This window comes from Microcebus murinus, chromosome 2, assembly GCF_040939455.1.
Source record: "Microcebus murinus isolate Inina chromosome 2, M.murinus_Inina_mat1.0, whole genome shotgun sequence".
Classification (NCBI taxonomy): domain Eukaryota; kingdom Metazoa; phylum Chordata; class Mammalia; order Primates; family Cheirogaleidae; genus Microcebus; species Microcebus murinus.
Window position 1 is genome coordinate 5545064 of NC_134105.1, and position 13563 is coordinate 5558626.

General features: G+C 39.0%; 1 protein-coding gene across 8 annotated transcripts in view; it reads left to right on the forward strand.

Annotated features, from left to right (window-relative positions):
* The window catches only part of KIF1B (kinesin family member 1B), a 148318-nt gene that overhangs the window by 95843 nt on the left and 38912 nt on the right, over positions 1 to 13563 (forward strand). For 5 of the 8 annotated variants that reach the window (XM_012791427.3, XM_012791425.3, XM_012791426.3 and 2 more), the window contains 5 exons: positions 568 to 661; positions 1701 to 1849; positions 4154 to 4332; positions 5134 to 5271; positions 6908 to 7156. In XM_012791427.3, the coding sequence (XP_012646881.2) occupies positions 568 to 661; positions 1701 to 1849; positions 4154 to 4332; positions 5134 to 5271; positions 6908 to 7156 (809 nt within the window). The remainder of the gene's footprint in view (positions 1 to 567; positions 662 to 1700; positions 1850 to 4153; positions 4333 to 5133; positions 5272 to 6907; positions 7157 to 13563) is intronic. The other 3 variants (XM_020281763.2, XM_012791430.3, XM_075993895.1) reach the window with 1 other exon arrangement.

Here is a 13563-nt window from a genome sequence, read left to right on the forward strand (position 1 = left end):
TGCAGTCTGTAAATTATTTCAACTGTGAGGTTTTTGGTTACCTGAAGGCTAAACTCATCCTACCACTGCAAAGATAGTAATTTTTCACTCACAGGGAGTTTCAGAGTCTACAATCCTAATTTTTTTCCCTTTCCAAACAGATAGATGGGACTTTGGTGATACTAGTGATTTTAATTTTTTAATATTGTTTTTCTCTGGAATCCCTTGATGAGTAAGATATATTACTTAAATGTATTTTAACATTTAAGTGATGAATGCATTTTTCCCCTCAACATCCCATCTTTTCCTACCATACCTCAAATAAAGAACTCTTGAGTCTTTAAGGCAGTAGAAACAGACTACAGTGAAAAACTTTTTTTCTTTTTAGCATTTACCTATTACATCTTGTGTGTTTTGTGTTTTCTTCCCCTAAACATTTCTCTGTATGTCTCTTTTCATAATTGTTTCCTCCTCTGCCTCTCTTTGTCCTTTGCTTTCTTTACTTTGCTCAATATTCCTTCCATTTCTCTTTTCCCTCCCTCTTATTTCTCCTCTCTCCTACATGTTATCTCCTTTCTTTTCATTCAGGACTATGAGAGTAAATTGCAGGCCTTGCAGAAGCAGGTTGAGACCAGATCCCTAGCTGCAGAAACAACTGAAGAGGAAGAAGAGGAGGAAGAAGGTGAAATCTAGAGACCACAACCTTCCTATGTATATCTTTTGAATCTATAGTATCAAATTAGTCCTTTTTCTATGACTAAAGCTGGATTCTTCAGGGTTGGCTGTACCATTTATCAACATTTTACTGAGCCAATTTAAAGATGCTTTAAAAGATGCTCAATGCTGAGAATCCAGACTGTATTTTATGAGGTGGGTGTGGGGCTGATAGTGTTCCTTAGAACTTCACAAGGTTGCTGAGCACAGTCTTCATATAAATCTCTCAGGGAGTTTTACATGTACTGTCCAGTATTTCTGTGCATATGAAGTTCATGTATCTGTTGTAAATAAATATAGAGCTTAATTTTTATTAAGATAGTCTGTTTAATTTGCTTATATCAGAGATTTGCCAGTGAGGACTTTGGAATGTATCAGTGTATTTTAAAGCCATTTCTGGCATATTTCTAATCACATTGCTTAATTATGCTTGCCTAAGTTTTCTAGGATTTCTTAGCTGAATTAGGGCTTTCATTATTAAGTATTCCTTTATAATATAATGTGAATGTTCATCACACTTTCTTTTTCCACCCAACTTCTTAGTAATTTCAAGACTTTAAATGAACTTTGAAGGAACTCTTAATTTATGTGCTGAATTCTTTATTTTTAACTAAGTGAAATAGTACCTTTTTCCCCTGTACTAGAAAGAAAAAAAAAAAGAAATATGTGAAGTTGTACAACATACCAGGGGGCAAGGGTATTATTTTTATTATGGCCACACAGTATAATTATATCTTTTTTTAAAAAGGAAGAGAAATCTGTTTCTTTGATGTACCATTTTAAATAAATACAGGAGTAGGATTTTTTAGGTTTTCTGAAATATGTATATTGCTTTCATAAAATCAACAGAATTAGTAAGCTTTACTAAAAAGAAGAAAAACAAAAGAAACTGAATGAAAGAAATGGGAAAATACCTCCACTTGATAAAAGAGACAAGGTCGAGGGAGGGCTGTGATGTGTGTGTAGTTATGAGATCACCATTAAACATGCTTCATTTGTTCTTTCAGTTCCTTGGACACAGCATGAATTTGAGTTGGCCCAGTGGGCCTTCCGGAAATGGAAGTCTCACCAGTTTACTTCATTAAGGGACTTACTCTGGGGCAATGCTGTGTACCTAAAGGAGGCTAACGCCATCAGCGTGGAACTGAAGAAGAAGGTATGGAGGATGCGAGAACATGGGCAATTGGGAGGCAAAGCTGAGCCTGCCATGGGTGCATCTGGGCTATCACTTTGAACTAACCTTTCCCTTGGGGGAACTCAGCTGCTTTGTGCAATAAAACTGCCTTATATATGCCTTTATTTAATATATATGCCTGAAACATAGTAGGCACTAATTAAATTTTTATTAAATAAAAATTTCTTAAAAATAGATGTTTTCTAGCATATTTTATAGATGAGGAGACTGTATTCCTGACAAGAGCTAGAGAAACATAATAGTAGAAAAATGCTTTTGGGTTTCTAAAAAGTCTTAATTTTCCTTTAGTTTTCTATCATTAAGTTTGTACCTCTAAGTCCTCTGTGTCCCTTTGCCACTAATTTGCTCCTCCTCTAAGGTCTGAGAGGCACTGTTGTGTAGTGGACACGTGTGTAGCCAGACAGTCCAGGGTGCAGCTCACCTCCACGAGTTGCGTTGACTCTGATAGCTCTGTGCATCTCCTCCACCATCTGCAAAATCGGGTTAGCAACAGTGACTGCCACCAAGGGATATTGCAAGAAATGAAAAGTGTGAATAAGATACACATAAAGCACTTAAAATAGTGCTGGGGGGCACTGAGCATGGTGACGCATGCTTGAAATTCCAGTACTTTGGGAGGCTGAGGTGGGAAGATTGCTTGAGCCCAGGAGTTTGAGGTTACAGTGAGCTATGATCATGCACCCCTGCACTCCAGCCTAGGCAACAGAGTGAGACCCTATCTTAAAAAAAATAAAATTGCGCTGGGGAATGGCAAAAGGTGATGAATGTTATCTGTTTTTGTAATTATTACCAGAACTTTATACCAAACCTTAGATTCAGCCTTCATGCCCCACTGTTTAACAGTCTCTTAACTGCTGAGATTACAGTGGGAGACTGTATTGTATAGTAGGTAAGAGCACAAACTGCCTGACTTTGGAGAAATTCATTATCTTCTCCTAGGGATATATTCTAGTTCTTTAAACTGAGGATAAGATGTCTTCTTCACTCATAATCTCAGCAGCCCTTGTCATTTTGTTATTATTTTTGACCACTCCCTTCTTCAAGTAGACTAAATAAAGGCAATAACTCTTTTTTTTTTTTATTTCTGCATATTATGGGGAAACAGATTTTAAGGTTTCAATAAATGCCCATTTCCCCCCTCCCCGGCAATAACTCTTTTTTTGTTTTTGACTACTGTGCCTAGCATTTAATATTGGTGAAAATACAAGTTGTTAGTGAGAAATAAATGACATGATGCATGCAAAGCACTTACTGTATAGTAAACACTTTAAGAGTAGTAGTTGTAATCTCTGAATTTGAAATGGAAAACCTTGATGTGTTTCCATCCTCCCTCATTACTAAGGGATTAGAGATGCATTCTTGGGTCCACGTTTTGGTCTCTTTTCTCCCCTCCCCTCCCCTCCCCTCCCCTCCCCCCCTCCCTTCCCCTCTATTTTTGAGACAGGGTCTCATTGTGTTTCCTGGCTAAAGTCCAATGGCATCATCATGGCTCACTGCAACATCCTGGGCTCAAGTGATCCTCCCACCTAGGCCTCCCAAGGTGCTAGGATTATGGGCATGAGCCACTGCACCTCAGCTGCTTTTTGTCTCTTGTATAAGATCCACAGAAGTCTTCATTCAGTCAACTACATATATACATACATATATATATATATATACACACACATATATATACACATACACACACACACACATATATATATACACATACACACACACACACACTTTTTTTTTTTTTTTGAGACAGAGTCTCACTCTGTTGCCCAGGCTAGAGTGCCGTGACATCAGCCTAGCTCACAGCAACATTAAACTCCTGGGCTCAGGTGATCCTCCTGCCTCAGCCTCCCAAGTAGCTGGGACTACAGGCATGCGCCACCATGCCTGGCTAATTTTTTCTATATATTTTAAGTTATCCAAATAATTTCTATTTTTTTTAGTAGAGATGGGGTCTCACTCTTGCTCAGGCTGGTCTTGAACTCCTGAGCTCAAACAGTCTGCCCGCCTTGGCCTCCCAGAGTATATAATATGTTTTTTGAGATTTTAGTTTGCTAGGCTAGGAAAACAAAGTATGTAAATAGCTGAATTTGAAATTAGGATTATTCCCTATGATTACTATACAGGTGGCCATTGTTTTCAGTTAGTCACAAGCTATTTGTTGAGCAAATAGTACATGTTCGACCTCTTTCTTTCCTATTGGGCATGATTCTGTTGCTTCATCTGTGAAGTTTACTTGCTGAAAACCATTTGTGGATTCTTTCCATTCAGGTGCAGTTTCAGTTTGTGCTGCTGACTGACACGTTGTACTCCCCTTTGCCTCCCGAATTACTTCCCACTGAGATGGAAAAAACTCATGAGGATAGGCCTTTCCCTCGTACAGTGGTGGCAGTAGAAGTTCAGGATTTGAAGAATGGAGCAACACATTATTGGTCTTTGGAGAAACTCAAGTATGAAAACATTCATAAAAGCTGATTGTTTTATTTAGGAAATAATAATGAATTGCTCACGTGGGCTCCCTCAAACTCTCCTCTGTGTTGCTTGCTTTTTATTCTTTTTTTAAAGGCTAGTCAAGTGAAGCAGTGTGAGTAGAGAAGGAAGAATGAAATCTATAACTAGTTGTGATCCATTAGTTGTAAAGATTATTGAACTCGGACGAGCCACTGTTGCTTCCGTTTCTGTGCTTTCTTATGCTGTTGTTGGGCCAGTAATACCAACACGCATCCATTTTCTTTTAAGTGAATTAATCCCATGCCTCAAACACGTTTGACATTTGTAGATATGTAAATTTACCCTCCAGAGATGCTCTTTTATATTTTAAATGTTCCCATTCCATATTTATTTCTGCCTTGGATCTAGACATTACTCATCTTTTCTGTTCTGGACCTCGTGATGATCACAAATAAACAGGGAAGTTATAACATAGCTCCCTTCACATTTAGTGTGATGAGATACTTCCCGCTACCTCAGTGTATTTGAGATGTCATGTGCCATTGAACTATATTTCCCCTGTGACCATCGTGACTGTGGGGACAGGTTGCCATTCTTGACTTTTGGTGGCTTTCTCTAGACTTAGACACTTTGGATGCTATTTTGGTTTCTATAAGTTTGGCCTTCATTCTTTTTAAATAACATTAAATGGTAAGAGCAGTCTCTTTTTTAAAAGAAACTTGCATGGAAGATGATTCCAAAGCAAAATTGTAATGCAATCTCATGATATTAACCCAGTGTACCTTATGTTTACTAAATAGGCAGAGGCTGGATCTGATGCGAGAGATGTATGACAGGGCAGGGGAGATGGCCTCCAGTGCCCAAGACGAAAGCGACACCACTGTAACTGGCAGCGATCCGTTCTATGATCGGTTCCACTGGTTCAAACTTGTGGGGAGGTATGTGATAATTTTGTTGATGTCTTCTTTTTAAATAATAACTATTTCTAATTGTTTAAAATCTCAGCAGATATTATAAAAAGTTAAAAGAAAAGAGTATAAAAAAGCCCTGTCTATAATCTTACCTACTCACACACAAACACTGTGTTATTTGGTATATTTATTTCCCTTTTGTTTTATTTAACAGGCATGTTTATTTTGAGTCTCAAACTTTGAACCTGACAGTCTTCCCTGGCTCTCAGTTTACTCACAAAATATTTTACAATTGATTAAGATAGATTTAGGAGCAGTGGCTTATGCCTGTGATCCCAGCACTTTGGGAGGCTGAGGCAGGAGGATTGATTGTTATTTCTAAAGAGAAATATGAATAAAATGAAAGGTAGATTTAAAGGAAAAAGGAAACCTATGTCTGTATCCTGCACAGTTTAAAATCATAGTATGGCTTGTCAAACTGCAATCTCTTCATGATCTGATTTGTCCTCAACTTTTTTTGAAGCAGTTCATCCCAATTTAGTTACTGCCAAGGGTGAACTAATTGCATACTTTGTTAGTCTCATTGAGCCTCATTTGTATATAGATCATTTCCAACATTTAATGAAAACAAGTAGTGCCTCTGTGAGTCCATCTTTTTTTTTTTTTAAGAGACCGGATCTCACTCTGTTGCCCAGGCTGGAGTGCAGTGGTGTGACTGTAACTCACTACAGCCTCATACTCTTAGGCTCAAGTGATCCACCTGCCTCAGCCTCCCAAAGTGCTGGGATTACAGGTGTGTGCTACCATACCAGGCAATTTTTAAATTTTTTATAGAGACAGGGTCTCACTCTGTTGCCCAGGCTGGTCTCAACTCCTGGACTCAAGTGATTCTCCTGCCTTAGCCTCCCAAAGCGCTGAGATTATAGGTGTGAGCCACTGTGCTTGGCCTTGTGAGTCCATATTGAGTCAAGTTCTTAAGGTTTAGAATTTTTAAAGCAGGGAAATTTAAGTTTGAGCTTAATGATTTCAGAATTTGAATTATTTTGCAATTGCAAAAACCCTGTGATTTTTTTTTTAAAGGTACTAGGTCAAAAGGAGTTGCTGAAGTCATAGTATTTTGTAGAAATGAAGTAAATCTTTTTCATTCCACTCTGATAGTAAAATAGTTTTTTTTAAAAAGATGAACTGGCCAAACACATCTTACCCAAGAAAAACACATGCTGCTTTGGCATATACCATTTCATCCATTTTGTTTTCTGCTTTGAGATGAGATGACATGAGGATTTAAAGATTAGAAGCCTTATTATTTCACCTTAATCTTGAGTGGCTCCTTTGAGGCCTGGATGCTAATCTTTTGTTCACACTGGAGAATATACACATTTTATAGCACAATATTTACCTGGAGTGGTCTACTGATGTATTTCCTTTGCTTTTCTTATTCTAAGGATCAGTCAGTCCTTGCTTAACTTTTTCAACCTGCCCTGTTGTTGCCTTTCACCTGATCCAGATGATTTATTGTTTATTTTATCCTTTTCCTTTTCCATTTGCTTTTATTGTGTTGATTCCCCAGTGGATTCTGTCCTTTTGGCATCTATAGCTTCCTGTTTAACGAACTATTCCTCTCTCCCTGGCTGTGTTAATCGTCATCTTACCTGGTGTCTAGCTCCCCCATTTTCCACGGCTGTGTGAATGAGCGCCTTGCCGACCGCACGCCCTCCCCCACTTTTTCCACGGCCGATTCCGACATCACTGAGCTGGCTGACGAGCAGCAAGATGAGATGGAGGATTTTGATGATGAGGCATTCGTGGATGACACCGGCTCTGACGCAGGGACGGAGGAGGGATCAGATCTCTTCAGTGACGGGCATGACCCGTTTTACGACCGATCCCCTTGGTTCATTTTAGTGGGAAGGTTGGTGAGGTTATTGTGAGAAAGGCAAAAAGGGACCAGCTCTTGATCTGAAGGCCTCTTTGTGCAGTTTTGGATAATCTTACTTTAGCCAGTTCAATTCACAAACACTCTGTCCCAAGTTCACCACTACTTCAAGCTCTTTATAAATGCCAGTCTGGCTACAGAGAGATTGTAGGCATTGTTTATAAGGTACTTTGTCTACTCAGCCCAACATACAGCAATGTGCAAAGACTCTTTATGGAAGACCCCTTGTCTTAAATTGCCCAATAATTTTGTTCTAAAGGAGGAAACCCTAAAGGAGAAAGTAATTAAAGCTAAGAGTCAATCATACTGAGTTCAATGTTGGTATTATAGTCTAGATGTTTCCTTTTTAAAGGAATGTGTTTTGAGGAAGCATGTGGAGATAACATGAGAAAGGGAGCAGAGCAAGTACAAGGTTAGGCTAAAGAATTTGTGGCATTACAGGAATCAAAGGACTTAAGTGGACTTAGGAGTATTGTTGGGTTTATTTTTTGCTTAGTCTACTAAGGCCTGAAAAGAATCAGGAAAGTCTAGTTTCTCCTTTGTCTAATAAAATGAGTGCCTTGGCTAGATGCTATCGCTCATGCCTGTAATCCCAGCATTTTGGGAGGCCAAGGTGGGAGGATCACTTGAGGCCAGGAGTTTAAGACAAGCCTGAGCAACAGAGTGAGACCCTATCTCTACAAAAAATTTAAAAAATTCGCCGAGTGTGATGGCATGTGCCTGTAGTCCCAGCTACTCAAGAGGCTGAGTCAAGAGGACAGAGGATCACTTGAGCTCAAGAGTTAAAGGCTTCAGTGAGCTGTGGTTGTGCCACTGCACTCCAGCCTGGGCAATGAAGTGAGACCCTGTCTCTACAAGAAAAAAAAATACATAAGCAAATTAATAAATTAATTAATTTTAAAAAGATGCCTTTATTTGGCCAATTTCACTGAGCCTATCTGTAGGTCTTTGGTGTCTGCTAAAATTTTACTTATGGGCTTTATAATACTGAATGTCGGAAAGTCATCTATTGACACCATCAACAATGAATATTTGTTCAGTGCTGCATGAAACTGCTTTGTATTAAGATTAGTTCACCAAACTGAGGCATTGTCTCTGCTCTCAGTTCGTGCATCCTTCTGCCAGTGATGCAGAACTCTCCGTGCACATGTTCCTGATACTGATGTCTTTGTCTACATCCAGTCTTCATGCTGAAGTAATTTTAATTACAAGTTCAACAATGGAGCACTCATTGAGTTAACCAAAAAGTATGAAAAAAAATTAACCAAAAAGTATGTCCAGGTTTTAAAGTACTAAGTTTAACTTTAATGGTACATTACAATCACATATTGTAGAAACCATTTAAAAATAAAAGAATAAGTACCAGTTAAAAATTAAAGTACAGGCTGGCATAGTGGCTCACGCTTGTAATCCTAGCACTCTGGGAGGCCGAGGCGGGCAGATCATTTGAGCTCAGGAGTTTGAGACCAGCCTGAGCAAGAGCGAGACCCCGTTTCTACCAAAAAATAGAAAAAATTAGCCGGGCATGGTGGTGCATGCCTGTAGTCCCAGCTACTCAGGAGGCTGAGGCAGGAGGATCGCTTGAGCTTAGGAGTTTGAGATTGCTGTGAGCGAGCCTGACACCACGGCACTCTAGCCAGGACAACAGAGTGAAACTCTGTGTAAAAAAAAAAAAAAAAAAAAAAATTAAAGTACAGTGAGTCTCCTGACCCAATAGAGAAATAGGTTCTAAAATTTAGCTCAAAGTATAGTGTTGGCCACCTGGTGGGAGCAACATAACTAGAATATGATCACTGTTACAGACAGGGGGAAAAGGAAAACTTTTTTGATAGAAATGAAAGCCTTCATTATGACTTTGGGTCATAATATTAGTCTCTGAGTTTTACAGTGGCAAAGGGGCATTTAGTATTCAGGTTTTCTATGACTGAACATAAATGGATTATATAGCTATGAGTGTTTTATACTGATGTCTCACCACGATTAGATGCTTAGAATTTCAGAGAAGCTGATTTATATTTAAATTGAGAAAGTTATGTATAAATAATGGGATAATAATGCTTTTTTATTTTATGGCTGGGTCCTTCAGCACATTTCCATATAATTCTAAGAGGGTTGGAAATTAAAATCCAGTTTCTGGCCATAAACTTAGTTCCAGTGGCAGTTGCACAGCTTCTAAAGCTGTTCGCATGTGTTCTACACCATCACACACTGAGGAATAGACAGCAGCTTCATCTTACGTAGCATGGTGAGAATCCTGCCTAATTATGAGGAGAAGCCTTGGATCCCAGGCCATCTTTGTCACTAACTTAAGACAAGCAGTTTAAACTGAGGTCTGTTGGGTTCTTAAATGTAAAATAGGCAGAAAAAAAGAGTCTCAAAGACCTTTTTCATCTTTCATATTCTGTCATCTACACTAGAAAAATGAGTATCCTGGTAGAGACTTCTACTAAGAATCATTTGTATTTTGAATTAGTTGTATGGAAACTTGAGTCAGAATCCCACTTAATGTGGAAGTTAACTGGCAAGATATGTGCATTATTTTCTCTCTAGTTTTATTCCTTTTAATCATATCAGATACAAGTGTAGGTATAAAGCAATCAATTCTACTTAGATCTTCACATAAAATATTGAGGGAGCTGTGGCTCAGGAATTGACCTTTCCGTTTGTTTAGGTTCCTAGGTTCTAGAACTAATTTTGCCTTGCCAGGAGACTGGGGGAAGAGGTGAAATGATAGCAATCAGTAAAGTGAGGGATAGCTCTCCACTATTGCCCTTGACTAAATTTCTCCTCTACAAACAAAGTTTATAATAATTCAACATCACTCAGTTGTTAGTGGTCCTTGCATGTGTAAGAGGAATAACTTCTTTCCTGTTTTTGTGATTCACAGGATTGAATTTCCCCTACTGGCATATAATTGTAATAAATGCACTTGTAAAAATTTCCAATTTCTTATGAAATTCCATTTGTACGTTTGTTTCTTGGCTGTGGCTGCCTCTGGTGAATCTTTATATGAAAATTAAAAGAGCTTGTCCCTTTAGCTGTTCTCTTATGGCATGGTGGGATGTTATGAACCATTCATCATAATTTGGGATGAATGTAAAATATTTAATCTAGTCTTCTGGGTTCAAAGTGGGCAAAGGATGGTTATTCTGTGGCCTCTCTGAGTACCATAACTGACATTTTTTCTGTAAATATCACCATAATTATGCTGATTTTTCTTTATGTTGACAAATTTGTTTCATTTTTAGTGTAACTTCACAGAACTTTCTGCTAATATATCCTTTACATATTCTCTTCACTCATCCCTGCTCTCCTTCAGTCTGCTAGGTCAAAGTATAAGGACTCACAAAAATGCAGAGTAATTAGGAAAATTCCAGCTTAAAAAGCTTCAGGGGGACCTGGCGCGATGGTTCACGCTGGTAATCCTAGCACTCTGGGAGGCCGAGGTAGGCGGATTGCTCGAGGTCAGGAGTTCGAAACCAGCCTGAGCAAAAGCGAGACCCCCATCTCTACTATAAAGAAGTTAATTGTCCAACTAATATATATATAGAAAAAATTAGCCAGGCATGCTGGTGCATGCCTGTAGTCCTAGCTACTCGGGAGACTGAGGCAGGCAGGATTGCTTGAGCCAGGAGTTTGAGGTTGCTGTGAGCTAGGTTGATGCCACGGCACTCACTCTAGTCCGGGCAACAAAGTGAGACTCTGTCTCCATAAAAAAAAAAAAAAAAAAAAAAAAAGTTTCAGGGGAGAAATTTTATACAGCACTGATTTGGGACTCTAAGGGCTGATCTGGTAACTTGACAAGGAGCTGTCTTGTGAGTGTATGATTATATAGTTACAGAGCTGATGCCCTTGCATCCACCATAGAATCATAGAATTCTCTTTTCTAAAAAGGGAAATCTACAATAATGCCTTCAATGCTTCCACATTTGGAATAGCCATTGCCATAGGTAGAAAGGAAATTCTTGTATTTAGTGTGTGCTCAAACAGTACTGTATTGTAATGTGTGTGTGAATATGATAGGCTTTCTTAAAAAAACAGTAACTCCTATTTTTGCATAGCTATTTTTAAGATAACAAATTAGATATAGTTAGGAATCTAAATGTGTCGTAAATAGTAATATCCATCATGAGTTTGGCTTCGAAAAGTCAACCTACTATAAAGTTGGATGGATTTACTTCTCTGCTTCTGGTATAACCCATTTTTCTGGAAAATCTGCTTAAGGATAGCAGATAGATCATTTTCCTATTTCCTAATACACAAGACACTTACCAGATGTTTATTTATTTTTCTTTGAGACAGAGTCTTTGTTGCCCAGCTAGAGTGCTGTGGCATCAACTTAGCTCACAGCAACCTCAAACACCTGGGCTCAGGTGATCCTCCTGCCTCAGTCTACCAAGTAGATGGGACTACAGGCATGTGCCACCATTCCCAGCTAATTTTTTCTATTTTTTAGTAGAGATGGAGTCTCATTCTTGCTCAGGCTGGTCTCGAACTCCTGAGCTCAAACGATCTGTCCACCTTGGCCTCCCAGAGTGCTAGGATTACACCGATGTTTATTGAGTTTATTTACTGTATGCCAAGCCCTCTGCAGACAGTGATAAGCAAAACCAGAAATGGGCTGGGTGTGATGGCTCATGCCTATAATCCTAGCACTCTGGGAGGCTGAGGCAGGAGGATTGTTTGAAGTTAGTAGTTGGAGACCAGCCCGAGCAAGAGTGAGACCCTGTCTCTACATAAACTAGAAAAAATTAACCAGGCATGATGGCATGCACCTATAGTCCCAGCTCCTGGGGAGGCTGAGGCAGGAGGATCACTTGAGCCCAGGAGCTTGAGGTTATAGTGAGCAATGATCATACTACTGCACTCTAGCCTGGGCAAGACTAGAGGGAGACTATGTCTCCAAAAAGCAAACAAACAAACAAACAAACAACAACAACCAGACATAGTTCCTACCCTTACAGACTTACAGTTGGTGGGTGACATGGACATAAATAATCACACAAATAAATGTAAATGACAACAATGATGACAGAATTGTATGTGTTGCTGAGATCATAACACTGGGGGAGCCCGTTATGAGAGTGTAGTGCCTGAGATCAGACCTGAAGATGTGAAATCAAACGCATGACATGGGCAGTGAGTGCAGAGAGGACTCCTGGCAGGGGACTTGTGGGGTGACTCTTCTGCAGCCCAGGCATTGGAAGTAGGCAAGTCTGGCTGAAAAACCAAGAAGAGGAGAGTGGTCTGTTGTGATATTAATAGCTTATGCCAAATTCTTAGTCTTTTAAACCCTGTTGTGGTAGTTGGTATCTGATGGTCTTGTTTATAATCCTTTTTAGAAGACTTCATTTTAAATTTTTGTGCACCAAAGGTTGAACCCTGTTCCTTAGCCTTTTTCCCCTTCCCACTTTGGAGCAGACTGAAAGGGAAGTAGACTTCATTTGATCTAATTTAATGTTCTATGCAGTTATTTTTGTTTCACTTTTCATTCATGTTTCATTCTCAAAGTTTTATTAACATTTGTTTTTCTGTGGTATAATTTTGTCTTTTTCTAGAACTTTCATCACTTTGAGTTGAAATCCCAAATATCCACTCCATCCTCCTTCTCACTTTGTTTTAAAATAGATTTCAGAGCAGGAAAAGCAGTAGACAGGCATGTGTGTCACTTTTAGTTATGTTTGATTTCTTGATGCCAGTGTTTAGTCTTTGTCTTTTGCCTTATATTCAAAGATCAGCATATACCAAGTGGGAAGGTAGGAGTAACAGTAGGAACTAGATTCTATTTCCCTTCCACTAACTGAAATGAACGCTTTTAAGCTTTGTGATCACCGGTTTTTATTGCTTAAAAAAAAATCAATAGCTACAAAATAAGGAAAGAAGAAAAAAAGAGTATAAATATGATAGGAAGTACTTTGCTTGTTTGTTTGAAATCTAAAGTGTTGGATCTGTAACTTGCCTTTTATTTATGCATTCATGAATTAAGTTTTGGACTCTAGGAGCAAAGTAAACCCTTTAGGGAACAGCTGTTGTCTTCTCCCTTAGCCTTTATCTTGATGCCCAGAGTCTTCTTTCTCTAAGCTCACCACTCAGAAATTTCTGGCTGCACAGCCTCCCTACCCGTATGTGTCTGGGGCCCTCACCTTGTCAGTCTCCCTACCGGAAGAGAATAGTCCTTTCGTAGAGTAAAAACAAAGACCCATAATGCTGTGATGTGAAATCTCTTTTAGAGTTATTAACTGTATTTCAGTCATATTTCCTGCCTTTTTTGTCTCCTGATTTCTGTTTTATCTATTGGGAAAATCAAAATAAAACCTCTTTATAATTCCTTAAGTTAAAATCTCTTAAATGGGCTCCCCTCTGTCACCCTATAGCCATCCCCC